Source organism: Vidua chalybeata, chromosome 32 (assembly GCF_026979565.1).
Source record: "Vidua chalybeata isolate OUT-0048 chromosome 32, bVidCha1 merged haplotype, whole genome shotgun sequence".
NCBI classification, from domain to species: domain Eukaryota; kingdom Metazoa; phylum Chordata; class Aves; order Passeriformes; family Viduidae; genus Vidua; species Vidua chalybeata.
Window position 1 is genome coordinate 111468 of NC_071561.1, and position 26453 is coordinate 137920.

General features: G+C 67.5%; 3 protein-coding genes across 9 annotated transcripts; 2 read left to right on the plus strand and 1 right to left on the minus strand.

The window, feature by feature from the left end:
* The first annotated feature begins 332 nt into the window (after window positions 1-332).
* On the plus strand, window positions 333-7217 carry LOC128801910 (reticulon-3-like). Of its 5 annotated transcripts, none has more exons than XM_053968064.1 (9): window positions 333-696; window positions 1783-1854; window positions 3249-4436; window positions 5272-5482; window positions 5934-6072; window positions 6163-6232; window positions 6370-6416; window positions 6557-6615; window positions 6709-7217. In XM_053968064.1, exons 1-9 carry the CDS (start codon window positions 348-350, stop codon window positions 6752-6754), a joined length of 2181 nt encoding a protein of 726 aa, XP_053824039.1. In that variant the 5' UTR covers window positions 333-347; the 3' UTR covers window positions 6755-7217. The 5 variants fall into 5 exon arrangements, with proteins under 5 accessions (XP_053824039.1, XP_053824040.1, XP_053824041.1 ...); XM_053968065.1 differs by having other exon boundaries at window positions 5275-5482; XM_053968066.1 differs by having other exon boundaries at window positions 3252-4436.
* Window positions 7218-8403: 1186 nt separating this feature from the next.
* ZFTA (zinc finger translocation associated) lies at window positions 8404-11279 on the minus strand. The gene is made up of 3 exons (XM_053968079.1): window positions 10852-11279; window positions 9504-10160; window positions 8404-8645 (listed from the first exon to the last, which is right to left on the minus strand). The coding sequence occupies exons 1-3, from the start codon at window positions 10901-10903 to the stop codon at window positions 8404-8406; spliced, it is 951 nt and encodes a 316-aa protein (XP_053824054.1). The 5' UTR covers window positions 10904-11279.
* Window positions 11280-12011: 732 nt separating this feature from the next.
* Window positions 12012-26286, plus strand: MARK2 (microtubule affinity regulating kinase 2). 3 transcript variants are annotated; one of them, XM_053968061.1, is made up of 18 exons: window positions 12012-12284; window positions 16382-16555; window positions 17352-17405; window positions 17512-17560; window positions 17681-17746; window positions 17826-17896; window positions 18035-18091; window positions 18387-18623; window positions 19236-19355; window positions 19651-19750; window positions 19831-19943; window positions 20701-20827; window positions 21513-21727; window positions 22032-22129; window positions 22395-22664; window positions 23600-23626; window positions 23909-23953; window positions 24573-26286. In XM_053968061.1, the coding sequence occupies exons 1-18, from the start codon at window positions 12228-12230 to the stop codon at window positions 24922-24924; spliced, it is 2232 nt and encodes a 743-aa protein (XP_053824036.1). In that variant the 5' UTR covers window positions 12012-12227; the 3' UTR covers window positions 24925-26286. The 3 variants fall into 3 exon arrangements, with proteins under 3 accessions (XP_053824036.1, XP_053824037.1, XP_053824038.1); XM_053968063.1 differs by lacking the exon at window positions 12012-12284 and adding an exon at window positions 16059-16234; XM_053968062.1 differs by lacking the exon at window positions 23600-23626.
* The last annotated feature ends 167 nt before the right edge of the window (window positions 26287-26453 follow it).

The following is a 26453-nucleotide window of genomic DNA, read 5'->3' on the forward strand; positions in this document are numbered from 1 at the left end:
GGCTCTTCGCTCCCCCCACACAGCGGAAGGAGCTGGGGCCTCCCTGCCCTTCAGGAGGGTGCGGGCCTCTCCCCCCGCCCTCTGAGAAGCGTCCTACAGCCCCTCACCGCCTTTAGGAGGACATTCCACCCTGTAGGAGACCCTGACACTGGAGTGCGGGGGTGCAGAGCCCCCCAAAACGCTCCTCCCTCACAGGAACCCCCCCAGAACCCCTTACCCTTGCGCGGGGCGCTCCTGGGACTACAACTCCCGTCGTTCATCGCGCCGCTCCAGCCGCGCGCAGGCGCAGCTTCCCCTTCTCCCGCTGCTGCCATGGCAACTGCGGTAGAACCCCCTTCGTTCTGCGCATGCGCACCAGCGCCGAGCTGCGGCGGGAGGGCGGTGCGCGGCCATTGCGAGGCGCCGATTGGCCCAGACGCGTCGGCCCCTCCCACCTGCAGCAGGTGCGGGGCGCTGATTGGTGCGCCGGCGCCGGCCACGCCCCTGGCGGCACCGCCCCCCCCGCAGTCGGGGCGCGGCCGCCGCCCCGCACGGACGGGCTCGCTCCGCGCTCCGCCGCCGCCATGGCCGATTCCGCCGCGCAGTCCTCGCTCATCTCCTCCACCTCCTCTTCCACCTCCGTGACCTCGTCCTCCGCCTCCTCCACGCGGGCCGCGGGCGGCGGCTGCGTGGGCGGCAGTTCCATGTCGTGCGCCGGTAAGGGCCGGGCGGGGCCTGTGGGGCCCGAGGGGGGTGAGGGAGGTGAGGCCTCGGCGGGGGCGTGAGGGGAAGGGGCCTTCGGGCGTTGGGTGTGAGGTAAAAAAGGAGTGGGAGGGGCAGAAACAGGGAGGGAAAGCCGTTTAGGGGGCGGTTATTGGGGGCAGGAGGCCCTTGGGGGGCAGATCTGGGGGGAAGCGGCGTCTGGGGGCTTGGTGCGAGGCGAAAAGTCTTTCAGAGGGGGTTAGAAACGGCGGGGGAAGAACGCGAGGGGGGGAAATGAGGGAGAAAAGGGCGTGGAGGAGCAGATTTTGGGGAGCAGAGCCCTGCGGGGGGGATTGGAGGGTGACGGGGCCTTTTGGGGGTGCGTGCGAGGTTAAGAGGCTCGGGGGACAGAAACGGGAGGGTAAAGAAGCTCCGGGGTAAAACAGAGGGGAAGAGGCTTTTGGGGGAGCAGATCTGGGGGGAAAGATGCTTTTAGGGGCATTTCAAGGGGGAAAGAAGTTTTTAAGGGGGTTTTAGAGGACAAAGAGGCTTTGAAGTGGAGGTTTGGTTGGCGGAGAAGCTTTTTAGAGGCCGGTTTTGATGGGCAGTGGCACCTCCACCCCCACATCTCTCGGGAAGACGCGGGGGAAATGCCCCGGGAAGGGAGCGTGGATGTTTTTGGGGTCGTTGGGGACCAGCTGCTCCGTCCGTCCTTCCCTGGAATTTTGGGGAGGGGGCATTTCACCCTCCCGCAGCGCACCCCCCCCTCCACTTCCAGCCGTCATTCCAGAGCATCCTGACTCGGCACTTCCCGGGATTTCTCCCCCCCGAGTTCACACCTGGACACCCCAAAACACCGCGGTTTCACCCCAGATCTCACCCTGGGCGTGTGGAAATTTGGGGGTGACCCCCCCCCCCCCTCGGGAGCCATCCCTGCCGAAAAGGAGGTGGAAACCCCCCCAAAATCGGGTCCAGGCCCCGGAATGTTCCTCGTGGTTTTTGCGTCACCCGAAGCTGCTCCGCGCCGGCCCCGCCTTCTTGGGGGGGATTTGGGGGATTTTGGGGGGGTGCTGAGCTCTCACCCTCTGTCTTCTCTTGCAGATCCCCCCAATTCTTCCTCTTCCTCCTCCTCTTCCTCCTCCCAGCCCGTTTCTCTCTTTGCGGCTTCACCAGGCAAGTCTCCCCCTCCCTCCTTCCCTTTTTCCTGCACCCCCAGGAAGAAAAATGTCTGAGGGGGGCTGGGGGGGGGTGGGGGGGAAGCCCTGACCCTAAAAAAGCCCCCTGGATATTGGGGGAGGGGTCCCCAGAGCCATTCTGGGGCTCCCCAAGGTCAGTTTGGGGTCTCGGTGTCACATCAAAGGGGGGATTCCTCCTCAAAATAACCCCTGGATTTTGGGGGTTTCACCTGTTTTTTGACGGGGGGGGCAACGCTGCTGAGCCCTCCCCCCGAAATGGCAACAAAGGGTTAAACTGGCTAAAAATAGACATTTTTCTTTTTGTCTCTTTTCCTGCTCTTTAACTCTTCTCCCTTTTTTCGGGGTGAGCCCCCCGCCAGCTTTGCCCCCCACCCCCTCCTGCACCCCAAGGCTGCTCCCCCCCCCCCCAGCTTTGCACGGCCCCTCCCCCCGCTGCTGCTGAAGGTGAAATTTCGTCGTTTTTTGTGGTTTGGCCTCAAAATTCCCGCGCCCCCCACCCCCGACCCGCCTGCGCCGTGTCCCACCCGCCGCCGGGGGGGCTTCGTGTGACCCCCCCGGGCTGAACTTGAGGGGGAGAGACCCCAAAATCCCCCCCCCCCCCAAATCGAGGAGGGGCTGAATGGCACCCCCAGCCTCGCTGCAGACCCAAAACTGGGGGGTTTAAACCCAGAAATGAGGGGGTTTAGCCCCAAATGGAGGTTCTCGGTGGGGACACCCCCAAATTCCAGCACCCAGAGCTGCAGGTTTGGGGTGTCCTGCACCCCCACATCGTTCCGAACCCAAAGCGAGGGCTTTTAGCCCCAAAATGGGATTTGGGGTTGGTTCCAAAACGGGCTTTTTTAGCCCCAAACTGGGGTCTCTCCTCCCTGGATTTTGGGGTGTTTTTGGGGGGGGGTGGGGGGAGCCTCTGCGCCGCCGCTTGACCTCCACCTGCATGGGGGGACCCCCAAAATTCTGTGGGGGACCCCAAAACCGTCCCCACGCATGGCTGAGATTGGGGGAACCCCTGAATTTTGGGGAGGGGTTTCCCCAGCATGGCTGGAATGGTGGGGGGGGGGGGAGGAACCCCAAAATTCTGCGTGGAGACCCCAAAACCGCCCCCTCCCCCTCGCATGGCTGGCCCCAAAATTCCGTGTGGCTTTTGCTGTGGGGGAGGGGATGCACAGGGGACCCCCAAGGCGGGGAGGGGAACGTGTGGGGGACCCCAAAACCGCACGGCTGGGATGGGGGGGGACCCCCAAAACCCCCACGGGGTCACAAATGAGTGGGACAGAGCCGGGAGCGGGGGGGACACACACACGGGACCCCCAGAACGGGGGACGGGGGGGACCCCGACCCCTCCCCGACCGTGTCCCCCCCCCCCCCCCCCAGCAGCGGCGCCGGGCGGGCGCGACCGGGGGGCGTCGCCGGGCGGGGGGAACGCCCAGAGCCCCCCGGAGTCGCCGGAGTCGCCGTTCGAGGTGGTCCCGGACAGAGCCGCCTTCGACCGCGAGTTCGGCCCCGCGCTCGGCCAGATCCCCGAGGGCCGCGTGTGCCACTTCCCGCCCAAGCCCCGCGGTGGCCCCGGTGTCCCCGGCGGCGTCCCCGGGCGGGGGCTGGCCCGGCCGCCCCCCGGCTCGGCGGCGGCGCTGGAGGAGGTGTCGCGCTGCGTGCGGGAGATGCACAGCTTCACCAGCGAGCTGCTCTCCTGGGACCTGGTGGAGCGCAGCAACGGCGACGGCGGCATCGCCATCCGGAACGGCGCGGGGAATGGCCTTAACGGCGTTGGCAACGGCGGCGCCGGCACCGGGAGTGGCGTCACCGGTGTCACCGGCACTGGGAATGGTGTCACCGGCACTGGAAGTGGCATCACTGGCATTGGGAATGGTGTCGCCGGTGTCACCGGCACTGGAAGTGGCATCACTGGCATTGGGAATGGTGTCGCCGGTGTCACTGGCACTGGGAATGGTGTCACCGGCGTTGCCAGCACTGGGACCGGTGTCACCAGCATTGGGAGCGGTGTCACCGGTGTCACTGGCATCGGGAATGGCGTCGCCGGCGTCGCTGCCACGGGGAACGGCACCGCTGGTGTTGGCAACGGCATCGGGAGCGTCCTCGGTGGTGGCATCGGGAACGGCGTCACCCGCCCCGGGAGCGCTGTCACCGCTGCCACCGGCATCAAGAGTGACGTCACTGCCACTGGGAACGGCCTCGCTGGCACTGGGAATGTTGGCGGCGGTGACCCCGGCGTAGGGAGTGGCATCTCTGCTGTCACCGGAGGTGGCACCGGTGTCACCACTGACGCCGACAGCTCCGGTGACTCTGACGACACCGTCATCGAGGAGGCGCCGGGCGAGGCCCCCCCTGCTGTCCCCGGGGCTGTCCCCAGAGATGTCCCCAGGGACGTCCCCGGGGCTGTCCCCGCTGTCCCCAGGGATGTCCCCGTCCCGCCGGGGTCCCCCCCCGCCGCCTCCCGGGACTGGGAGCGCTGGGAGCAGGAGCAGCAGACCCTGCGGGCGCTGCGGGAACTGGGGGAGCCCCCCCGGCCCCCCCCGGCCGGGCCCCTCCCCCGCCTGGCAGGTAAAGCCCCAATCAGGGCCTTTTCCACCCCAAAACGGCGCCGAAAGCCGAGGCGGGGAGGGAGCTGTGAATGGACCCCAAAATGGGGTAAAAAAGAGGAGGAACGGGGAGACCCCAGCCCGAAGCACTGCTGGAGGGGAGGCTCAGGAGCGCCTTGTTCTGGGGTGAAATCCGGGGATTTGGGGCCAAACCCGCCGGCACACGATGGGGGAGGGGTTAATTAACGGCTGTTCTTACGAGGGGAGACGTAATTAAGGGCTGTGCGTAACGAAGAGGCTGTTCTAACGAGCGAGGGTAATTAGTGGATTCAGGGGGAAGAGGGAAGGCGGCATCGAGCTCAGTTTGGGCTAAATCGGGGTGGGGACGACACAGGGACCACCCGTGACCCTCCTTGTCCTCCTGTGACCTGTCCCTGTCACCCTCTGTGTCCTCCCTGTGTCCCCTCCTTGTCCCCCTGTATCTCCCCTTGTGTCCCCCTCCTTGTCCCCTCTGTGTCCCCTCCGTGTCCCCCCATATCTCCCCTGTGTGTCCCCTGTGTGTCCCCTCCATGTCCCACTCTATCTCCCCTGTGTGTCCCCTCCGTGTCCCCCCCGTGTCCCCCTCTATCTCCCCTGTGTGTCCCCTCCTTGTCCCCTCCGTGTCCCCCTCTATCTCCCCTGTGTGTCCCCCTGTGTGTCCCCTCCTTGTCCCCTCCGTGTCCCCCTCTATCTCCCCTGTGTGTTCCCCTCGTGTCCCCTCCGTGTCCCCTCCGTGTCCCCCTCTATCTCCCCTGTGTGTCCCCCTGTGTGTCCCCTCCGTGTCCCCCGTGTGACCCCGTGTCCCCTGGCTGTCCCAGCAGTGCAGGAGCTGCTCTTTTGGCGGGACGTGAAGAAGAGCGCGGTGGCCTTCGGCGCCAGCCTGGTGCTGCTGCTGTCCCTGGCCACGCTCAGCGCTGTCACCGTGGTGGCACACGTGGCGCTGGCCCTGCTCTCGGTCACCATCAGCCTCCGTGTCTACAAGGCCGTGGTGCAGGCCCTGCAGAAATCCGAGGAGGGGCACCCCTTCAAGTGAGTGCGGGTTTTGGGGTCCCCCCAGCCGGGTTTTGGGGGGGTTGGGAGCTTGGGGACACACCCAGCCCCCGTTTGGGGACAGCGCTGTCACCGCGCGGGGACGCGCTGGGTGGCCTGGCTGCTGGTTTGCTCTGGGCAGGGAAAGGGGTTGGGGTGCAGGGGGGTTTTGGGGTGTGGATGGGGATTTTGGGGTCCAAAGGGGTGTGAAGGAGGATTTTGGGGTGTGAAGGTGGATTTTGGGGGTGTGAGGAGGGATTTTGGGGTGTCCCCACCCCAATCTCTGACCCACACCCAACCCTGTCCCTCGAGACCTTCCAGGGCTTGGGGGGTAGAGATGGATTCTGATGTTTGGACGCAAACTTTTGGGGCGCAGACGCAGATTTTGGGGCTCAGGGTGGGGATTTTGGGGCCCCCCTCACCTGTGTCCCCCCCCCCCCCCCCTCCCCAGAGCTTACCTGGACCTGGACGTGACGTTGTCCCCCGAGACCTTCCAGGCGCACGCGGCCGTGGTGGCCCAGCACCTCAACCGGGGCCTGCAGCTGCTCATCCACCTCTTCCTGGTGGAGGATCTGGTGGATTCCCTGGAGGTTCGGAGCCTTCCTCCCCCTCCTCCCCCTCTGGCACCCCCCAAACCCCCCCCCCAGGACCCCCCCAAAACCTCTCCTGTGCCCCCCCAGCTCGCCCTGACCATGTGGTTGATGACCTACGTGGGAGCCGTTTTCAACGGCATCACCCTCCTCATCCTCGGTGAGAGCCCCCCCCTTCCCCCCCTGAAATGACCCCCCCAACAAAAGTTTGATTTTTGGGGGTGGTGACCCCCAGAATTAGCACTGGGGAGGGGGGAGTTCCCCCCAAATAACCCCCTCCCCCCGTTTTTCCCCCAGCCGACATCTTGGCCTTCACCCTCCCGCCCCTGTACAAGAAATACGAGGTGAGCCCAAACTGAAGAGACCCCCCCGAAATCAAGGGGGACGCCCCCGAAATCAAGGGGGACGCCCCCGAAATCAAGGGGGACACCCCCAGAAATGGGGGGGCACCCCTGAAACCCCCATTTCCCCCCCCCCCCCCCAGGTGCAGATCAATCACTACATGGGCCTCATCCGCCACCAGACCAAGGACCTCATGGCCAAGTAGGTGCTCAGGGGGGCCCCCCAAAATCCTGGGGACCCTCCCCAAATCTTTGTGGCCCCCCCAAATCATCTCTTCCCCCCCTCTCTCTGTAGGATCCAGGCGAAGCTCCCGGGTCTGGCCAAGAAGAAGCCGGAATAAACCCCAGGGTGGGGGAGGGGGAATTTGGGGGTACCCAGGGGTGCCCCCCCACTCCAGGCTTGTCTTCCCCCCCCCCCCCCAACTCCACCCACCCCCCCAGACTTGTTCCTTTCCCCAAGTCTCACAGTGATCTCCGTCTGTGCCCCCCCCCAGTTGAAATTGGGGGGGGGCTGAACCCCAAAATCGCCCCCCCCCGGCGGGGCTCCCCCCAAACCACCCCCCCGGGGGCCCCCCCAAGCTCGTCCCCCCCCCCCCACTTTTATTTTTTTATCGTTAATTGAGGTGAAATGTCTGTAACTGCTGTAAATGGGCGAGGGGGGGGCTCAGCCCTTCCCACAGCCCCCCCAAACTGCGCCCCCCGAGCCCCCCCCTCACTGCGGGGGGGGGGGTGGGAAATGGGGGAGACCCCCCCCCCCCCAAAATCCACCCGCGGGGCTGCGGCTACAATAAAACATCGCCACAACGCTGGGCCCCTCTGTGCTGGTGACACCCCCAGAATGTCCCTGGGACCCCCCCAAAAATGTCCTGAAAGGTCCCTGTGATCCCCCCCCCCCAAAAATGTCCCCCCCAAGTTGTCCTTGTGTCCCCTCAGATGTGCCCCCCACCCCCCCAAAATGTCCCTGTGACGCCCCCCCCCCGATGTCCCCGTGTTCCTCTCCAGTGTCCCCAAATGTCCCCACGACCCCGGGGGTCTCGGGGGGGGTTTATTGGGGGGTCGTGTACAAGGTGGGGGGGTGTAAAAAAACGGGGGGGGGGACACGCACACATAAATAAGGTGACACCGGGGGGGTGACAGTGACACCGGGGGGGGGACACGGCGTGGGTACAGATGTGGTGGGGGGAACTGGGGACACTGGGGGGTCGCCGGTGTCCCCACTGCCCCTGTGGGCTGTCCCCTGCTGTCCCCAGCCCGTCCCAGTGTCCCCATCTCAGGGGGCTCAGGCAGGGGGGGCCCCTGTGACCCCCACCCCCCCTGCGGCCTCTTCCTCCTCCTCCTCCTCCTCCTCGGCGGGACCGGGGGCTGGCAGGGCTGGGGGGGACAGCGCTGTCACCTCCTGTCACCTCCTGTCACCTCCCTGTCACCGGGCAGGGACGTGCCACAGTGTCCCTGTGTCCCCAAAGCCTCCAGCACCCCCCAGGTCCTCAGTGTCCCCATTGTCCCCAGGTGCCACCCACCCCATTGTCCCCGTGTCCCCCCCACAGCCACCATTGTCCCCATATCCCCGATGTCCCAGCCTCCCCACACCCTCCCTGTCCCCGCTCACCGGGGGTGTCCCTGGGGGTGGCACTTTGTCCCCAGTGTCCCTGGGGGTGGCACTCTGTCCCCAGTGTCCCTGGGGGTGGCACTTCATCCCCAGTGTCCCCCTCATCCCCGTTCACCTGGGGTGTCCCTGTCCCTGCCACTTTGTCCCCGATGTCCCCCCCGTCCTTGTCCCTGGCACTTTGTCCCTGGTGTCCCCCCCATCCCTGAGGGTGGCACTTTGTCCCTGGTGTCCCCCCCTGTCCCTGTCCCTGTCCCTTTGTCCCCGGTGTCCCCCCCCGTCCCTGTCCCTTTGTCCCCGGTGTCCCCCCCGTCCCTGTCCCTTTGTCCCCGATGTCCCCCTGTCCCCATCCCTGTCCCTTTGTCCCCGGCGTCCCCCCGTCCCCGCTCACCGGCCGTGTCCCCGCTGTCCCCGCAGGCTGTCGGGGTGCGCGGCCAGCGCGTGCCGCCGGATGTCCCCGAGGTGCAGCGAGGGCAGGGGACAGGCGCACAGGAGGCAGCGCAGCCGGTGGCCCCCGGCCTCCAGGTCCAGCAGCAGCTCGGCCCGCAGCCACCCCCGCAGCGAGTCCCCGACCACCGCCACCCCCCCCGGGGACACCTTGGTGGCCCTCGGGGACGGGGGACGGGGCCCTGGGGGAGGGGACAGCGCGGTCAGCCGGGGGGGACAGGGCTGGGGACACTTTGGGGACCGTGGGGACAGGCCCGGGGCCATTGGTGACACTTTGGGGACCCCTCGGGGACAGGCCCGGGGCCATTGGTGACACTTTGGGGACCCCTCGGGGACAGGCCCGGGGCCATTGGTGACACTTTGGGGACAGGCCCGGGGCCATTGGTGACACTTTGGGGACCTCGGGGACAGGCCCAGGGCCATTGGTGACACTTTGGGGACCTTGGGGCTGCCACTGCGGTCATGGGAGGAGCCACAGAGAGGGGCGGGGCTGAGGGACTGGGTGTGGTCAGGGTGGGGCCTGTCTTAAAGGGACAGTGTCCCTTTAAAGAGGCGTGGTTTAGCAAGGGGGTGTGGTCAGATCATGGGCGTGGCATTTAAAGGGGACGCACCAATTTCTTAAGGGGGCGTGTCTTTAACGGAAAGGGGTGGGGCTACAGCCAAAGAGGGTGTGGTCAGTGTGGAACTGCACTAGATGAGGGCGTGGCCCGAAATTAAATGGGGCGTGGCCACGGCTAAAGTGACAATGCTGCTCTAAAGAGGCGTGGCCATATTTAAAGGGACAGTGCTGCTCCAAAGGGGGCGTGGCCACATTTAAAGGGGCAGTGCTGCTCCAAAGGGGGCGTGGCCACATTTAAAGGGGCAGTGCTGCTCCAAAGGGGGCGTGGCCACATTTAAAGGGACAGTGCTGCTCCAAAAGGGGCGTGGCCACATTTAAAGAAACAGTGCTGCTCCAAAAGGGGCGTGGCCACATTTAAAGTGACCCCATTCCTCTTAAAGGCGCCGCGCCCCACCCTCCCCACCGCCGGCCCGGCCCGTACCTGTCCCGCGGGCGCCGCCGGGGGGTCCCTCGGGCCGGGGGGGCTGTCCCGGGTGGGCGTCCCAGGAGCGCAGCACCAGCTGCTTCTCGCGGGGCCCCCAGGCGCCCGAGTAGGGGTGTTTCTGGCGGATGTGGCGCTTGATGGTGCTGAGCTTGAGCGTGGCCAGGGCGCTGCCGCACACCAGGCAGCGCATGCCGTGCCGCGCCGCGTTGAACTCCATCAGGTACTCGGCGCGCCAGCGCTCGTGGTAGTACCGGCGGTGGTCCCGGCCCGGCACCCGGCTCCGGCCCGGCCGCGACGCCCGCCAGTCCCGGGGCTGCTCCCGGGGCTGCTCCCGGGGCTTCTGGGGCTGATCCCAGAGCATTTCCTGGGGCTTCTCCCGGAGCTGCTCCCGGGGCTTCTGGGGCTGCTCCCGGAGCTGCTCCCGGGGATTCTGGAGCTGCTCCTGGAGCTTCTCCTGGGGCTTCTCCTGGGGCTTCTCCTGGGGTTTGTCCCGGGGCTTCTGGGGCTGCTCCCAGAGCTTCTCCTGGGGCTTCTCCCGGTGCTGCTCCTGGGCTTTGTCCCGGGGTTTTTGGGGCTGCTCCCGGGCTTTCTCCCGGGCTTTCTCCCGGGCTTTCTGCAGCTCCAGGCTCCGGCGCAGCCCCCGCGGGGAAGGGGCTGCAGGGAAGGCCGGCGAGGGAGGTCCAGGAATGGGGGAGGCTCAGGGGGGATTTCAGGGGTCCAAGGGGTGGAGGGGACACCAAGGATTAGGGGCAAGAGGTGGGGCAAGGCGTGGGGGGGGGTCTTAAAGGGACAGAGCAGCAAAAGGGGGGGGCACAGGAGCTCTTAAAAGGGTCAGGGGGTTCTTAAAGGGGCAGGGTCTTTAAATGAGGAGGGGGTGGGGAAGGGAGGGGCACATCCTCAAGGGACAGGGACATCTTGAAGGGTCAGGGGCATCCTAAATTCCTGTGGGCATCTTAAAGGGACAGGGGTCCTTTAAGGGGATAGGGACACCTTAAAGGGGCAGGGACATCCCGAATTGGATGGGGCCATGTGGAACGCACCGGGGGCATCCTAAATTCCTGGGGACATTTAAAGGGAACTGGGATGATTTAAAGGGACGGAGGCATCTTAATGGGACACGGGCACCCTAAATTGAATCCGGTCATCTTAAAGGGACAGGAACCCATTAAAGAGGCCGGGGCCTCCCAGCCGATGACAGGGAATGGCAAAGGGCTGCGGACCCCCCGGGGGTCGGGGGGCTTCTTAAAGAGCCAGCGCCGCTCCCATTGTGCGCTAAAGGGGGTGGGGGTCCCACCGCACCCCCCGCTCTCCCCCCCCACCCCCCCCCCACGGTCTCGGTGCTCACCTGGGCCGGCCGGGAGCGGGCCGGGGGCGGGGTGGGGGGCCGGGGGCTCCATGGCGGGGCCCGGGGCGGTGGCGGCGGCGGGCGGGGGCCGACCGGGGTGGGGACGCTGCCGTGGGGCCCCTGGGGCTCCTTTAAGGGCTCCTGGGTAAATTTAAAGGGGCCGCACGCCTTTCCTATCCCCCCCCACCCCCGAGCCCGCCCCTCGCCGCAACGGGGGGCTACGGGGGGGGGGGGGCGATGAGTTGCCGGCAGGAGTCAGCCCACCCCTCTCTCCAGGGGGTGTCATGATTTTAAGGGGGTGATCCCCCCCATGAGGGCGGGACGGGGGAGCCCCTGGATGCTCTCCTCCCCCGTGCACCCCCCTCCATCCCCGCCCCCACCCCGCAGCACCGCCCGGGGGTGCCCCGAGCGACGGGGCACCCATGGAACCCCCCCTCCCCCATCCCGGCCCCGCCCCTTTGGTCCAAAGGGGGCGTGGTGGGGGTGAGGACACGCCCTTTCTGTGGCTGGACCCGCCCCGTCCCAGTGCCCCCTCCCAGTGCGGACAAGGAGCACCCTTGTCCCCAAAATCGGGGAGAACCCAGGGGTCCAGCAAAGCCCCACAAAATCTGGGCGCGCCCAGGTGTCCGGAAGAATCCCCCAAAAAATCGAGGAGGGTCCGGCGATCCAGGAGAGCCCCCCAAATTCGGGGAGGGTCCTGCGGTCCGGGAGAGCCCCCCAAATTCGGGGAGGGTCCTGGGGTCCGGGCCGCCCCCCGGCCCATCCTGGGGTCCCCATCAGGGCTGGGGAGGGGGATTCGGCTCCGCTCGGGTGTTTCCGTCACGAGCGGAAGCGCCCGAAGACTGCCAAGAGGTGTTCGGGTATTTCCGCATCCACTCGGGGGTTTCGGCCTCACTCGGGTATTTCCGGCTCCACTCGGAGTCGCGGAGGCGCGGGCGGCGCTCGGCTCTTCCCGCGGCGCTCGGCGGAAAGTACCGAAGGAAGCTTCGTGTAACTCCGTCGTGGAGGCGGAAACACTCGAAGCCTGTGACGGCCGCGAACCGAACCTCTCCGGGAAGAGCCGAAGCGGCGCGGGGAGGCGTGTCGGGTGTTTCCGGCGCGGCGGCGGAAATGGCCGAGGGCCGGCGGCGGCCGCCATGTTGGGAGCCGCGGGGCGCTGAGGCGGCGGCGGCGTGAGGCGGCGGCGGCGGCGGCCGGGCCGGGCCGGGCGGACCCCGCCCGCTCCCCCTGCTCCTCTCCCGGCCCCCCCAATGCCGCTGGCCTGGCCCCCCCCCGCCCCCTGAGCTCCCCCGCCTCCCCTTCCCCCTCCCCGCACACCGCCTGCCGCGGCTTCCCCCTATCGCGATAGTCGCCGGCGGCGCGGGGGGGGGGCCGCCATGTCGAGCAGCGGTCGCAGCCCTTTGCCGACCGTCAACGAGAGGGACGCGGAACAGGTGAGGGAGGGACGGCGGGGATCGGGTGTGGATGAAGGGGGAGCCGGCTCCAGCGTGAGGGGAGAGGGGCGGCTGCGGGGGGGGGGAAAAGGGCATTTTGTGAGGGGAAGAGGGGACTGAGGGAGCCTGGGGGATTTTTGTGAGGGGAAAAGGGGGATCTGAGGGAGGAAAAAGGGGCTTGAGGAGATCGCGAACCGGTTTGTGAGGGGAAAAGGGGAGTTCAGGGCCGGTTTGTGAGGGCAGAGAGGCGAAAAAGGGGCTCTGGGGGGCTCGGGGACTCGGTTGTGAGGAGAAAGGGGGGATCTGAGAGGGCCAAAAGGAGGATTGAGGGGGTTCTGGTCCCGTCCGTGTGGAAAAAAAGGGACTGAGTGGGTCTGAGGCGTTTGTGTGAGGGGAAAAGGGTCTTAGAGGGGCCTGAGTAATTTTGTGAGGTAAAAAGGGTGTTTTGAGGGGGATCTGGGCTGGGTTTTGAGAGGGAAAAACGCGGATCCGAGAGGGTCGGGGGCTGTTCTGTGAGGGGAACCGGGGGGTGCGAGGCGGCCCGTGCCCCGTTTGTGGCAGGAAAAAGGGGTCTGGGGTCTGTTGGTGAGGGGCAAGTGAGGCCTGAAAGGGATTTGAGAAATTTAGTGAGGTAAAAAGAGCGTTTAACGGGAACCTGGGTCGGTTTTGGGGCGAAAAGGGGGGTCTGAGAGGGAAAATATGGGAGTCTAAGGGGGTCTTGGGACATTTTGGGGAGTGAAAAAGGGGATCCTGGGGCATTTTACGTGGAGAAAGGAGGGGATCTGGGGGGGTCTGGATCCCTCTATGAAGGGAAAAGAGGGACTGAAGGGGTTTGGGATTGTTTTGTGAGGGAAGAGGGGGCTCTGAGGGGCTTCGGGGTCCCTCTGTGAGGTGGAAAAGGGGGGTCTAAGGGTCCCCCAATTCCTCTCTTGCACCCCCACGAAGGAGCCCGGGGCCTCCCACGGCCCAGACCCTCCTGTGGGGTGGGGGCTCCTGAGCCGTGGCCCCCTTCAGGGCCGGATCTGGTGTAGGGGGAGTGCTCTGGGATGAGCCCCTCCCCAAATTTTGGGGTCCCATTTCGGGGTTCCCTGCAGGGCAGCAGCAGGGGTTTGTGTGCCTGACCCCAAATTTTGGGGTGAGGGGGGTCAAGCCTTGCACCCCAAAGGGAGAGGGGCAAGCAAGGGGGGTGCCAGACACCCCCACATCGAGCCCCCAGGGTCTGGGATCCGCTGTGGGGGGCACGTTTGGGGTGTCATTGTCCTCCCCCCCCCCCCAGCTCGGTGGCTGCGCGATCGGGGTGTGGGGGCGTCAGCCCACCCCCTCCCCCACCCCCTTCCCTGCTGCGGCCCCCCCCAAACGGGGGGGCTGTGGGGGCGGCGGCAGCGCTGCCACGGGCTCGGTGCCCTCCCCGGGCTTTGGGGGGGCTCTGAGGGGCGAGCCCCCCAAATTCCTCCCGTTCTGACCCCTGTGAGTGGGGACCAGCCCCCCCCCCCCCCCCGGGTGGGGAATGGGGGGCGCACCCCCTCGTCTGTGTGGGTGTGAGGGGGTTTTCCTCGGGGGGCAGCTGGGACGGGGGGCTCCCCATTTTGGGGTGGATTTGGGGGGCTCTTGGGGTCCCTCTCTGCCCCCAGCTTCTGTGGCTGCTGGGAGACCCCGCTGCTGCCTCAGCCCTTTTGGGGAGCACCTGGGGGGCTCCTCAGCTCCCCCAGCTGTGTGACACCCCCATTTTGGGCGATATTTTGGGGAGCTTCTCCCCCTTCTGTGACCGGGGAGACGCCGAGTGCTGGGCAGTGGCCCCAGCAGGGCGCGTGGGGGCACAAGTGGCCTCGTGTCGTGTCCCCAAGCCCGAGGACAGGGCGATGCCACCTCTTCTGTGGCCGTGGCTGTGGCATCGGGGCCCCCCTCCTCGTTTTGGGTGGTTTTCCTCTTATTTATCCGCTGTTATGTAACGCCAGAGGAAAATTATTCCTGGCTGGGAAGGTTTGGGGAGGGGGCGGCAGCACCGTGTGTGGGGGGGCTGTGCACCCTTCCCAGCCCCAGCAGCTGAAATCGGGGGGTCTTTCCCTGCTTCCCCCCCCAGCCCCCAATTCCTCCCTCACATGGAGCCCGATCTGGTGGGGTTGGAGATAAAAAAAAAAAAAAAAATCTTCAAAAACACCTAAATTTGGCTGACATTTGAGCGGCGCCGCACGAACCGGCGCTGCCTCCCCGGCTGCCACCGCTGCGCCGTGCCCGGGGGTCCCGGCCACAGCGGCCCTGGGGGCACCGGCGCCGCTCCCGTTGCCACCAGTTGGCACCAGTTCGGTGCCGTGGGCGGGTGCTGGTGGCATCGACGCCTCCCGGCACCGGGATCCTCACACCTGCCTGCTGACATCACCGCTGGGCTGGTGACATCACTCCTGGGCTAGTGACATCACTGCTGGGCCTGGTGACATCATGGCGGGCCTGGTGACATCACACTGTACCCGGTGACGTCCCTGAAGCCTCAGCGCCGTCACTTCTGCCACCATTCCCGTGGCCATTCCCGGTGACAAATCCCGTGGCCATTCCCGTGGCCATTCCCGGTGACAAATCCCGTGGCCATTCCCGTGGCCATTCCCGTGGCCATTCCCAGCCTTCTGGCGCTGCCCCCAGCAGGACGGGCCCCCCCCCCCCCCGCTGCCGGTTTTCCCCTTTCCTGCCCCGTTTTCCCCGCCCCGGCGCTCCAGGTGTTCCCCGGCCCCACCCCGCGCCGTCCCGCTGCGGCCTCAGCCCCAACCGGTCGAGCCGGTCCCCGCTCGCTCCCTCCCTCCCGGCGTCCCGCGGGGCTCCCGCCGGCACCGCCCCGCTCCCGCCGCTCCCGGCGCTTCGGGGTGCCCAGGGTGAGTCCCCCTCACGGCGGGCGGGCTGGGGAAACTGAGGCACGAGGGGCTCCGCGGCCTTACAGCGGGGTTACCGAGCGCCGCCGCCACCGGGGAACACCGCGGCCTTCCCACCGCCCGTGCCCGGTGCCGGTGAGACCCCCCCCCGGTGCCGGTGGCGTTCCCCCGGTGTGACCCGGGCCGGGCGGTGCCTCCTTTGCCATGTTTGCCATATTTTTTGGCCCCTCGGGCCACGGCGATAAGAGGAGCCGGGAGCGCCGCCACCGAACCCCGGGGGGGGGTTCGGGGGGTTCTGGTGCCGGGGGTGCCGCGGCCCCTCCCGGGGGGGGGCTCCGGTGCCGGTGCCGCCTCAGAGCCCGACCGAATGCCGGCAGCGCGGCCAGATGGCTCCGCACGCTCCCGCCCCGTTGCCACGGCAGTTTTTTGGCAGAAACTCCCGTTTTCCTTCACTTTTCCCACAGCACCGCGCTGGGCTTTGGGGGAGGGGGAAGCTCCGGTCCCCCCCAGGCCCCAAAACAGCGCGTTCTCCCCCCAAATCTGGGGGTTCGGTTGCGCCATCGCCGGCACCTCCCCCATGGCTTCCGCCAGCGGTTTCCTTCCCACGGAGGGGGAGGGGGACACCCCGAGATGTGCCCCCACAAAAATAAACCCGGCGAGGATTTGGGGGGCCCCAAATCCCACGTGGGACGGGGGCTTGGCTCGGCTTCCCCGCCCGCTCACGCGCTCCCGTTATCTCCGGTGTCACCGGAGCGGTGACAGCCCCGGGGGCGTCTCACTCCCCGAAAGGGAACACCCCGAAAGTGTCCCTGAGGCCCGGGTGACCTTCGGGGGGGACCCAGGGCCGGCTTTTGGGGTGCGGGAAGAGGGGCTTTGTGCCGACGTTGTTCTGGGGGCTGCCCCGCTTTCGGCTGGGGCGTGAGCTCTGTCCAGGTGGTTGCGTTTGGGCTAAAATCGGGATATTTGGACGCGGAATCTTCAGGAGAGCAGCCGGGGGCGGGGTGGCCGCGTCCCCTCCCGGGCAGGGGGTGACACGGCGCTGTCCCCTTCCCACCCTCGCGGCCCGGCCCGAAACCGCGGCGCTTGCGTCAGGTATCAGGGGCGGCTCCCGGCCGGGCCGGGCGCGGCTCCGCCGCTCCGGACTTCGCTCCCGGCTCCTCCCGGAGCCCGCGGACCCCGCCGGGATCCCCGGGGGGACGCGGCCGGCCCCGGCTGAGCGTCCCCTCGCTGTCCCCGCAGCCGGGCGCCGTGGAGGGCAAGGGCGGCGGCAAGGCCAGCATGCTGCGGGGCCGCAACGCCGGCACGGCCGCCGAGGAGCAGCCCCACATCGGCAACTACCGGCTGCTCAAAACCATCGGCAAGGGCAACTTCGCCAAGGTCAAGCTGGCCCGGCACGTCCTGACCGGCAAGGAGGTGAGTGGCACCCTCCTGGCGAGGGGACAGCGCTCGGGGGGGGCCCCGGGCCGCGGGTGACGCTGCGGGGACAGCATCAGCCTGTGGGTGACACCGTGTCCCGTGGGCGTCACCGTGGCGCCGGGACAGCTCTGGCTCCTGGGGCTTGCCCTGGAAGTGCCACCGCAGCCTGGGGACAGTCCTTGTTGTCGGAGTGGCACCGTGGTGAGGGGACAGCTCTGCGTCCCGGTCCTTGCCCTGGGAGTGCCACCACGGCCCAGGGATGGGCTTCCTGTCCCCAGCCGTGAGTGCCACCACAGTGTGGGGACAGGCCTGGGCTCCTGGTGCAGGTCCTGTGGGTGTCACCACAGGGACAGGCCTGTCGTCCTCATCCCATGGGTGGCACCGTGGTGTGGGGACAGCTCTGGCTTCTGGTCCCTGCCCTGGGAGTGCCACCTGGCGCAGGAATGAGTTTCCTGCTCCTCAGCTGTGACTGTCACCACGGTGTGGGGACGGTTCTCAGTCCTGGTCCTTGTCCTGTGGGTGCCACCGTGGCGTGGGGACACTTCTGGGTCCTGATCCGTGCCCTGGGAGTGCCACTGTGGCACAGGGATGGCCCCAAGCTCTCGGTCCTCGTGCCATGAGCGCCACGGCGGTGTGGGGACAGCCCTGGGGCTGGTCCTGTCACCTTCCCTCTCGCTCCGGGGAGTGCCACCGCGGTGTGGGGACAGCCCTGTCCCCCTGCCCCTCCCCTCACCGGTGCCACCACGTTTTGGGGACAGCCCTGGGGACTCTGACCCCGCTCTCCCCCTCGCAGGTGGCCGTGAAAATCATTGACAAGACGCAGCTCAACTCCTCCAGCCTGCAGAAGGTGAGGGGTGTCCCTGGGGGGGGGGGACAGCTGATTTTGGGGTGACAAATGGGGCATCATTCCCTCTGACACCCCCCAAAATCCCCCCTCCCCCTGTCCCTCGCAGCTCTTCCGGGAAGTGCGAATAATGAAGGTCCTGAACCACCCCAACATAGGTGAGACCCCCCAAAACCCCCTCAGCTGCACCCCCACCCCTCCCCGGGGGTGTCCCCCACCCTTGGGGGGGTCCCAGGGGTGTCCCCCCCCCCCCTCCAACCCCCCTCACCCCCTTGCAGTGAAGCTCTTTGAGGTGATCGAGACGGAGAAGACGCTTTACCTGGTCATGGAATACGCCAGCGGGGGTGAGTGGGGGTTTGGGGGGGCCCTGGGGGCTTTGGGGGTCACGGGGCTGCCCCTCACCCCCCACCCTGTGCCCCCCAGGTGAGGTGTTCGATTACCTGGTGGCCCACGGGCGCATGAAGGAGAAGGAGGCCCGGGCGAAGTTCCGACAGGTCTGGGGGGGGGTGATGCTGTTGGACCACCCCCGTGGGGGTTGGGGACCCCCCACCGTGCCCCCAAGGGGGCTGGGGGGTGTCCCTGTGCCCCCCACCCTGGGCTGGGCCCCCCTCTGACACCCCTCTGTCCTGCAGATAGTGTCGGCCGTGCAGTACTGCCACCAGAAGTTCATTGTGCACAGGGACCTGAAGGTGAGGAACCCCCACCTGGGAGCCCCTGACCCCCCTGGGACCCCCAGAGCGGCACCCAGACACCCCTGGGACCCCCTGACACCCCTGGGACCCCCGGGACAGAACTCCCAATATCTCTGAGCCTCCCGGGCGGGTGCCAGGACCCTCCAGGACAACACTGAGACCCCCAGGGAGGTGCCAGGACCCCCAGACCCACCCCTGCCCCCTCCCAGCCCAGTCCCAGCTGCACCCCCTGTCCCCCAAACCCCCCCAGACCCCAGTAACCCCCCCGGGGTGCTCTCCCTCCCCGGGCCAGGCCGAGAACCTGCTGCTGGACGCCGACATGAACATCAAAATCGCCGATTTTGGCTTCAGCAACGAGTTCACCTTCGGGAACAAACTGGACACGTTCTGCGGCTCGCCGCCCTACGCTGCCCCCGAGCTCTTCCAGGGCAAGAAGTACGACGGGCCCGAGGTGGACGTGTGGAGCCTGGGGGTCATCCTCTACACGCTGGTCAGCGGCTCGCTGCCCTTCGACGGGCAGAACCTCAAGGTGTGGCCACGCTCGGGGGGTCCAGGGGGTGGTTTGGGGGGTGCAGGGGGTGGCTTTGGAGTCACCCTGGATGGTTTTGTGGTGCCCACAGGTGGTTTGGGGCTCCAGTGGGTGGTTTTGGGAGTGGCCATAGGTGGTTTTGGGGTACTATTGGTGGTTTTGGGGTCTCATGCGTGCCTATGTGTGGCTTTGGGGGTCTGTCAGGTGGTTTTGGGGTGCCCATGCGTGGCTTTGGGGTAGCATTGTTGGTTTTGGGGGACCATTGTTGGGTTTGGGGTGCCCATGCTTGGTTTTGGGGTGCCGTTGTTGATTTTGGGGTACCATTGTTGGGTTTGGGGTACCATTGTTGGTTTTGGGGTGCCCATGCGTGGTTTTGGGGTGCCCATGTGTGGTTTTGGGATGCCCATGTGTGGTTTTGGGGTACCATTGTTGGTTTTGGGGTGCCCATGCGTGGTTTTGGGGTGCCGTTGTTGATTTTGGGGTACCATTGTTGGGTTTGGGGTCCCATTGTTGGGTTTGGGGTGCCCATGTGTGGTTTTGGGGTGCCGTTGTTGATTTTGGGGTACCATTGTTGGTTTTGGGGTGCCCATGCGTGGTTTTGGGGTCCCACAGGAGCTGCGGGAGCGGGTGCTGCGGGGGAAGTACCGGATCCCCTTTTACATGTCCACGGATTGTGAGAACCTCCTCAAGAAGTTCCTCATCCTCAACCCCACCAAGAGGGGCACCCTGGAGGTGAGGGGACACCCCCACATCGTCCTGGGACCCCCGGCGTGAGCCTGGAAACCCCCAGTGGCACCCCAGGACCTGCTGGGGACACCCCAACATCGTCCTGGGACCCCCAGCGCGGTTCTGGCAACCTCTGAGACCCTCCCGAGCAGCCCCCAGAGCACCCCCAAGACCTCCTGGAGACCCTCCCTGTTGCCCCTGGCATCCCCCCGTGCCCCCCAGGACCCCCGGGATCCTTTCCCGTCCCCAAAGTGTCCCCAGAGGTGACCCCGACCCCGCTGAGCCCCCTGTGCGCCCCCAGCAAATCATGAAGGACCGCTGGATGAACGTGGGCCACGAGGACGACGAGCTGAAGCCCTACATGGAGCCCGTGCCTGACTACAAGGACCCCCGCAGGACAGGTGGGAGCCTGGGGTCACCCCTGGGGACACGGGGACCCCCTGCAGCCCCGTCCCCCCCGCTGAGGGCCGTGTCCCCCCAGAGCTGATGGTGTCCATGGGCTACACGCGGGAGGAGATCCAGGAGTCGCTGGTGGGGCAGAAGTACAACGAGGTGATGGCCACCTACCTGCTGCTGGACCACAAGAGCTCCGAGGTGGGGACACTGGGGGACACTGGGGATGGCAGGGACACTGAGGGACACTCAGGGGTGGCAGGGACACTGGGGGTCACTATAGGGACACTGGGGGACACTGGGGATAGCAGGGACACTGGGGGTCACTATAGGGACACCGGGGACACTGGGGATGGCAGGGATACTATGGGGACACTGGGGGGGATGAGGGGACCACAGGGATGGGATGGGATTGAGTGTGGAGGGCACGAGGGGACAACGAGAACACGAGGACAAAGAGGGGACATGGGGACAATGAGGGGACACGGGGAGGGACAGGTGGCAAGGTGATACCAGGAGGGTCATTGGGATGAGGAGGGGACAGGAATAGGAGGGGACGCGGTGACAAGGGGACATCGCGATGGTGCGGGATCATTGAGGTGTGAGGGGACGTGGGGACACTGAGGTGACACGGGGACACGGGAGCACGGAGGGAGTGAGGGGACGTGGGGACAAGGAGGGACACGAGCAGGGACACGGGGACACCGAGAGGATGGGGTGGGACACAGGGGACGCCGTTCCCCGCCATGCCCTGCCCCCGTGCAAGCCTGTCCCCAGCCCGTCCTGTCCCCCTGTCCCCAGCTGTGCCCGTGCCAGCGCGTCCCTGTCCCCAGCTGTGCCCTGTGGTGGCACGTCCCTGTCCCCAGCTGTGCCCTGTGGTGGCACGTCCCTGTCCCTGTCCCTGCCCGGCGGGTGTCCCCCGTGTCCCGCCGTGTCCCCACGTGTCCCCTGTCCCCAGCTGGAGGAGAACCTGTCCCTGAAGCCGCGGGTGGCCCCGGAGGTGGCCAACAGCTCGGGCCCCTCCCCCGCTCACAAGGTCCAGCGCAGCGTCTCGGCCAACCCCAAACGGCGCGTGAGCGACCAGGGTGAGACCCCAAAGGGGAGAGACCCCGAATGGGGACACCCCAAATGGGGGGAGAGACCCCAAATGGGGACACCCCAAATGGGGGGAGAGACCCCAAATGGGGAGAGAGACCCCAAATGGGGACACGGGGGGTCAGCGACCAGGGTGAGACCCCAAAGGGGAGAGACCCCAAATGGGGACACCCCAAATGGGGGGAGAGACCCCAAATGGGGACACCCCAAATGGGGACACAGGGGGTCAGCGACCAGGGTGAGACCCCAAAGGGGAGAGACCCCAAATGGGGACACCCCAAATGGGGGGAGAGACCCCAAATGGGGACACCCCAAATGGGGACACAGGGGGTCAGCGACCAGGGTGAGACCCCAAAGGGGACACGGAGGAGACCCCAAATGGGGACACGGGGGGACTGGAGCTGTGGGTGGTGCACCCCTCAGGAGTGGGGTGTTCTGGGTGCTGGGGGGGTCACGGGGACAGGAACCCATCATGGGGGGGTTCATGCAGGAATGGGAGTGGGGGTCCCTGGGGGATGCAAGGGTGGGTGGCCAGACCACCCTGTGGGGTGGGAACGAGGGTGCCCGGGCCCTCATGGGGTGCTGTGAGCCCTGGATCCCCCAGTGAGGAGGGGGTGAAGGGGAAGGGAGGGGTCCCCGTGGGACCCCCACCCCTGACAGCCCCTCCCGCCCCAGCCGGGCTCTCCATCCCCACCTCGGCCTCGTACTCCAAGAAAACGCAGGCGGCCAACGCGGAGAACAAGCGAGGAGGAGGAGCAGGAGCAGGAGGAGGAGGAGGAGGAGCAGGGGAGGAAGAGGCCGGGGGGCGCCGGGCCGGCAGCACGGCCAAGGTGCCCCCCAGCCCCCTGCCCGGCCTGGAGCGATCCAAGGGCACCCCCTCCCCCTCCACGGTCAGTGCGGGCTGGGGGACACCTGGGGGGTGGGGGGGGACTGAAACCCCTGGATTTGGGGGAATTTGGGTGCTGAGGTGGGAGGGGGGTCCCCAACACCTGGAACCCCAGGATTTGGGGTCAGTATCTGCTGGGGGTGGGAATGGGGGCTGGCCGTCCTTGGGGTCCCCAGGGTGGGACTGGGGTCACTGGTGGGGCTGTTCTTGGTGGCCAGTGGAGGGTCCCCAAATCCCGTGTCTGCTGTTTGGGGGTTTTGGGACACCTGTGTCCCCCCCAGCCCCCCCTTTCCCGTGTCCCCCCACAGAACAGCGTCCTGTCCACGGGCACCACGCGCAGCCGGAACTCGCCGCTGCTGGACCGGGCCAGCCTGGGCCAGAGCTCGCTGCAGAACGGCAAGGACAGGTGGGGACCCCCGCCCAGCATCCCCCGGCCCTGCTTCCCGTGGGGGGGCTCAGGGGGTCCCGAGGGTGCTGGGGGGTGGGTGACCCCCCCCAGCCCCCCATTCCTGCATTCACTGGGTGCTGGGGAGCGCCCCAAATTCCCACGGGGGTCCCTGGGGGCTGGGGGGGCTCAGGGGGCAGCAATGTCCCCCGTTCAGGGGTCTGGGGGTGTCCCTGGGTGCGGGGGCGCTCAGGGGTGTCCCCCCTAACCCCGTGTCCCCCCGCAGCGGGGCCCCCCCCCGGGTGCCAGCGGCGTCCCCCTCTGCCCACAACGTGAGCCAGGGCCCGGGCGAGCGGCCGAGCTTCCCGCGGGGGGTCTCGAGCCGCAGCACCTTCCACGCCGGGCAGCTCCGCGCCCCCCGGGACCCCCGGGACCCCCTGCCCTACGCGCTGCCCCCCGGGCTGCCCCCGCCCGCCTCGCCCTCGGGCGCCAGCCAGGGCCGGCGCGGCCCCTCCGCCAGCCTCTTCAGCAAGTTCACCTCCAAGTTCGTGCGCAGGTGAGCCGCGCACCTGGGCCGGCCTCGGGCACGCCCGGGCTGCTGCCCGCACCCCCCGCCCCTGTGTCCCCTGGATGTGTCCCCCTGGTGTGTTCTGGGCTCTCGCTGTCCCTCGGTGTCCCCTCGCTGTGCCCTCGGTTTGCTCCTCTGTGTGTCCCGGGCTGTCCCCTCGGTGTCCCCTCAGCGTTCCCTCGGTGCTCCAGGGATTCTCTGTCCCCTCTGTTTGTCCCCTGCGAGGGCTCCTCGGTGTCCCCTTGTCCCCCAGATCCCTTCTGTGTTTCTCTGTCTCCTCAGGGTGTCCCCTCGGTGTTCTCAAGGCTTCTCTGTTCTTCTCTTCTCTCTGTGTCCCCTCCTGTCCCTGCCACTGTCCCCTCAGGGACCTGCATGTCCCTTCCTGTCCTCCCTGGCCTCCCACTAATCCTCCTGGGGACCTCCAATGTCCCCTCCTGTCCCTGAATGTCCCCACTGGGGACCCCCAATGTCCCCTCCTGACCCTGAATTGGGGACCCCCAATGTCCCCTCCTGTCCCCGAATATCCCACTGAGGACCCCCCATGTCCCCTCCTGTCCCTGAATTGGGGACCCTCAATGTCTCCTCCTATCCCTGAATGTCCCACTGGGGACCCCCAATTTCCTCTCCCTGTCCCCGAATGTCCCACTGGGGACCCCCCATGTCCCCTTCTGTCCCTGAATTGGGGACCCCCCATGTCCCCTCCTGTCCCTGAACTGGGGACCCCCCGTGTCCCCTCCTGTCCCTCTGTCCCCACAGAGCCGGGGAGGGGGGGTGGGGGTGCTGCTTTTCCCTGGACCCCACTGACCCCAGCCCCTCTCAGGGGTCTCTGGGGGGGGGTGGGGGGGGGGGGGGGGAGGGGGGTGGCTCTGTCCCGGCCCCCTCCCCTCCCCCAACGTCCCCTTCTCTTCTGTTTGTCTTTGTAGAAATCTGTCTTTCAGGTTTGCCAGAAGGTAGGGCCGCGCCGGACGCTGGGTCCCCCCGCATGGCCCCCCTGACCCCCCCCAGGCCCCCCCAGCATCCCCCCAAACCCCCCCGACCCCTCCCCAGTGCTGCACGGCCCCGCATGGCCCCCCCGGCCCCGCTCGTCCGTCTGTCCTCGTCCCCCCCTGTGTGTCTGTGTGTCCCCCCCGCCCCCCGGTGCTGTCTGTGCCCCCCGGGTCCCCTCTGGGGGGGGAGGGGCTGTGCCCCCCCCAGCCCCCCCCGACTGAGCTCGGCCCCTTTTGTCTCCCGAGGAACCCCCACGAGCCCGAGAGCAAGGAGCGGGTGGAGACCCTCAGGTGAGTCGGGGACACCCCCGGGGTCCCTGTGACAGGTGGGGACCCCTGCCCAGCATCCCCAGGGTCCCTGTGACACCCCCGGGGTCCCTGTGACACTCCTGGGGACTCCCCTGGGGACACCCCCGGGATCCCTGTGACAACCGCAGGGGTGACCAACTCCCCTTGGTGACCTCACAGTGCCACTCCAGACCGGCGGTGGGCCTCAAGAAGGACCCCCAGGACCCTCCTGACTCCCCAGTTTCCTTCTCAGACCCTCGGTGGGTTCCAAGAAGGACCCCAGGACCCTCCTGACCCCCCAATTTCCCCCCCAGACCAGCGGTGGGCCCCGAGAAGGACCCCCAGGACCCTTCTGACCCCCCAATTTCCTCCTCAGACCCTTGTTGGGTTCCAAGAAGGACCCCAGGACCCCCCCGACCCCCCAATTTCCCCCCCAGCCCCACAGTGAGCCTCAAGAAGGTTCCCCAGGCCCTCTCAAACCCCCCAATTTCCTCCTCAGACCCTCGGTGGGTTCCAAGAAGGACCCCCAGGACCCCCCTGACTCCCCAGTTTCCTCCTCAGACCCTCGGTGGGTTCCAAGAAGGACCCCAGGACCCTCCTGACCCCCCACTTTCCCTCCCAGACCGGCGGTGGGCCCCGAGAAGGACCCCCGCGACGCCGGCCGCGACGCCAAGCCGCGCTCGCTGCGCTTCACGTGGAGCATGAAGACCACGAGCTCGCTGGAGCCCGGCGAGATGCTGCGCGAGATCCGCAAGGTGCTGGACGCCAACAGCTGCCGCTGCGAGCCCCAGGAGCGCTTCGTGCTGCTCTGCGCCCACGGCGCGCCCGGCCACGACTCCTTCGTGCAGTGGGAGATGGAGGTGTGCAAACTGCCCCGGCTCTCGCTCAACGGCGTCCGCTTCAAGCGCATCGCCGGCACCTCCATGGCCTTCAAGAACATCGCCTCCAAGGTGGCCAACGAGCTCAAGCTCTGAGCCGCGGCCGCCCGCCGGCGGCTCCGGCGCGGCCCGGGGGCGGCCGGCGGGGACCGCAGGGGTCACCCGGGGGCGGCTCCGGGGCGGCCGAGGAGCTTTGGGGACACGGAGGCGGCGCCCCAGGGGCGGCTCCGAGCCGCGGACCGGGAGCGGCGACCCGGGAGCGCCTGTGAGGCGGCCGCCGAGCTCCAGCTCCGAGCCACGGACGCGGCGGGGACGCCCACGGGGGCACGCGGGAGCGCCAGGATGGACCTCGGGCGTCTCGGGGGCTCCTGGATGGATCTGGGCAGCACCTGGATGGACCTCGAGCGCGCTCCAGGCCTTGGTGGGCACGTCCTGGATGGAGCCAGGACCTTCGGGATGGACCTGGGATGGACCCAGGATGTCCAGGGTGGACCCGGGATGTCCAGGATGGACCTGCTGCGGGGTCCAGGAACGTCCTGGATGGATCTGGGGGAACTCGTGGCTGAAGCCGGGACCTCCAGAGGTCACCTGGCTGGACCTTGTGCGGGGTCCAGGTGTCCGTGGGGACAGCCTGGATGGACCCAGGGCCGCCTGGATGGAGCTGGGATCTCTGGGGCTCACCTGGCTGGGCCTGGGACCACCTGGATGCACCTGGGGACGTTCTGTGGCGTCCAGGGCCCCGTGAGGACGTGGGGACATCCTGGATGGGCCTTTGGGGACAGGGCCAGGGTTTCATGGGGACCCTGGGACCTCTTGGGGACATCCTGGTGGCCCAGGGACCTGGGGGGATCTTCTGGGAGGGGGGAGCGAGGCTCACCTGAGGACAGGGACACATCCGGGGTGGCCCAGGGACCTCTGGGGACAGGAGTGGTGGCCCAAGGCCCTTCTGAGGAGTCCTGGGCCTCGAGAGGCCGTGGGGACATCGTGGATGGCCCCGCAACCTCCAGGGACATCCCGGGTGGCCCTCGGGGACATCCTCGGTGGCTCAGGAACAGCTGGGGGTGGCCCAGGGCCACGTGGGGACATCCTGGGCGTCCCTGAGCCTTCCGGGGGGACACGGGACAGTCCGGGGGTGGCCTTAGGGGGGGTGGGGTCTGTCCCCTCCCCCCGTGGGGATGCCGGTGTCCCCTGCCCCTCCCCCCTTGGGGACAGGGCTGTCCCCTCCCCCCGCACTCAGGAAGGCCCCGGGGGGGGAGGGGCGGGGGCGCTGCTGCTGCCGGGGGTGGCTCCGGGTGGGGGTGGGGCGTCCCCTCCCCCCCCCCCCCTTTTTGTCCTGCTGTAGCCCCGCCCCGGGCACCGCCCCTGGGGGCGGGGACACTCCGGGGGAGGGGCCAAACCCAGGCCACGCCCCCTCTGCGGTGGATTTTCCAGGTTCTAATTAAAAACTTTCCAGAAAGATCCGCGGCCTCCGAGTGGTGCTCGAGGGTGAATCGGGCTCCCGCTGCAGAGCCCGGTGCCCAGTCCAGACCAGTGCTCCCAGTAAGGGCCTGGGCTCCCGCTGCAGCCCCCTCTGCCCAGTCCAGAGCAGTGCTCCCAGTACACCCCAGTGCTCCCAGTGCCCCCAG

Bases quoted from the DNA above. Each gene is read 5' to 3' on its own strand.
- LOC128801910 (XM_053968064.1), top strand. From the start codon at position 348: ATGCGCACCAGCGCCGAGCTGCGGCGGGAGGGCGGTGCGCGGCCATTG. The intron at 697-1,782 runs GTAAGGGCCGGG...CTTCTCTTGCAG, and splicing joins CAGTTCCATGTCGTGCGCCG to ATCCCCCCAATTCTTCCTCT. The intron at 4,437-5,271 runs GTAAAGCCCCAA...TGGCTGTCCCAG, and splicing joins GCCCCTCCCCCGCCTGGCAG to CAGTGCAGGAGCTGCTCTTT.
- ZFTA (XM_053968079.1), bottom strand. From the start codon at position 10,903: ATGGAGCCCCCGGCCCCCCACCCCGCCCCCGGCCCGCTCCCGGCCGGC. The intron at 10,161-10,851 runs GTGAGCACCGAG...CCTTCCCTGCAG, and splicing joins CCCGCTCCCGGCCGGCCCAG to CCCCTTCCCCGCGGGGGCTG. The intron at 8,646-9,503 runs GTACGGGCCGGG...CCCCTCCCCCAG, and splicing joins CGGCGGCGCCCGCGGGACAG to GGCCCCGTCCCCCGTCCCCG.
- MARK2 (XM_053968061.1), top strand. From the start codon at position 12,228: ATGTCGAGCAGCGGTCGCAGCCCTTTGCCGACCGTCAACGAGAGGGAC. The intron at 19,944-20,700 runs GTGGGGACACTG...CCCTGTCCCCAG, and splicing joins TGGACCACAAGAGCTCCGAG to CTGGAGGAGAACCTGTCCCT. The intron at 23,627-23,908 runs GTAGGGCCGCGC...TTGTCTCCCGAG, and splicing joins TCTTTCAGGTTTGCCAGAAG to GAACCCCCACGAGCCCGAGA.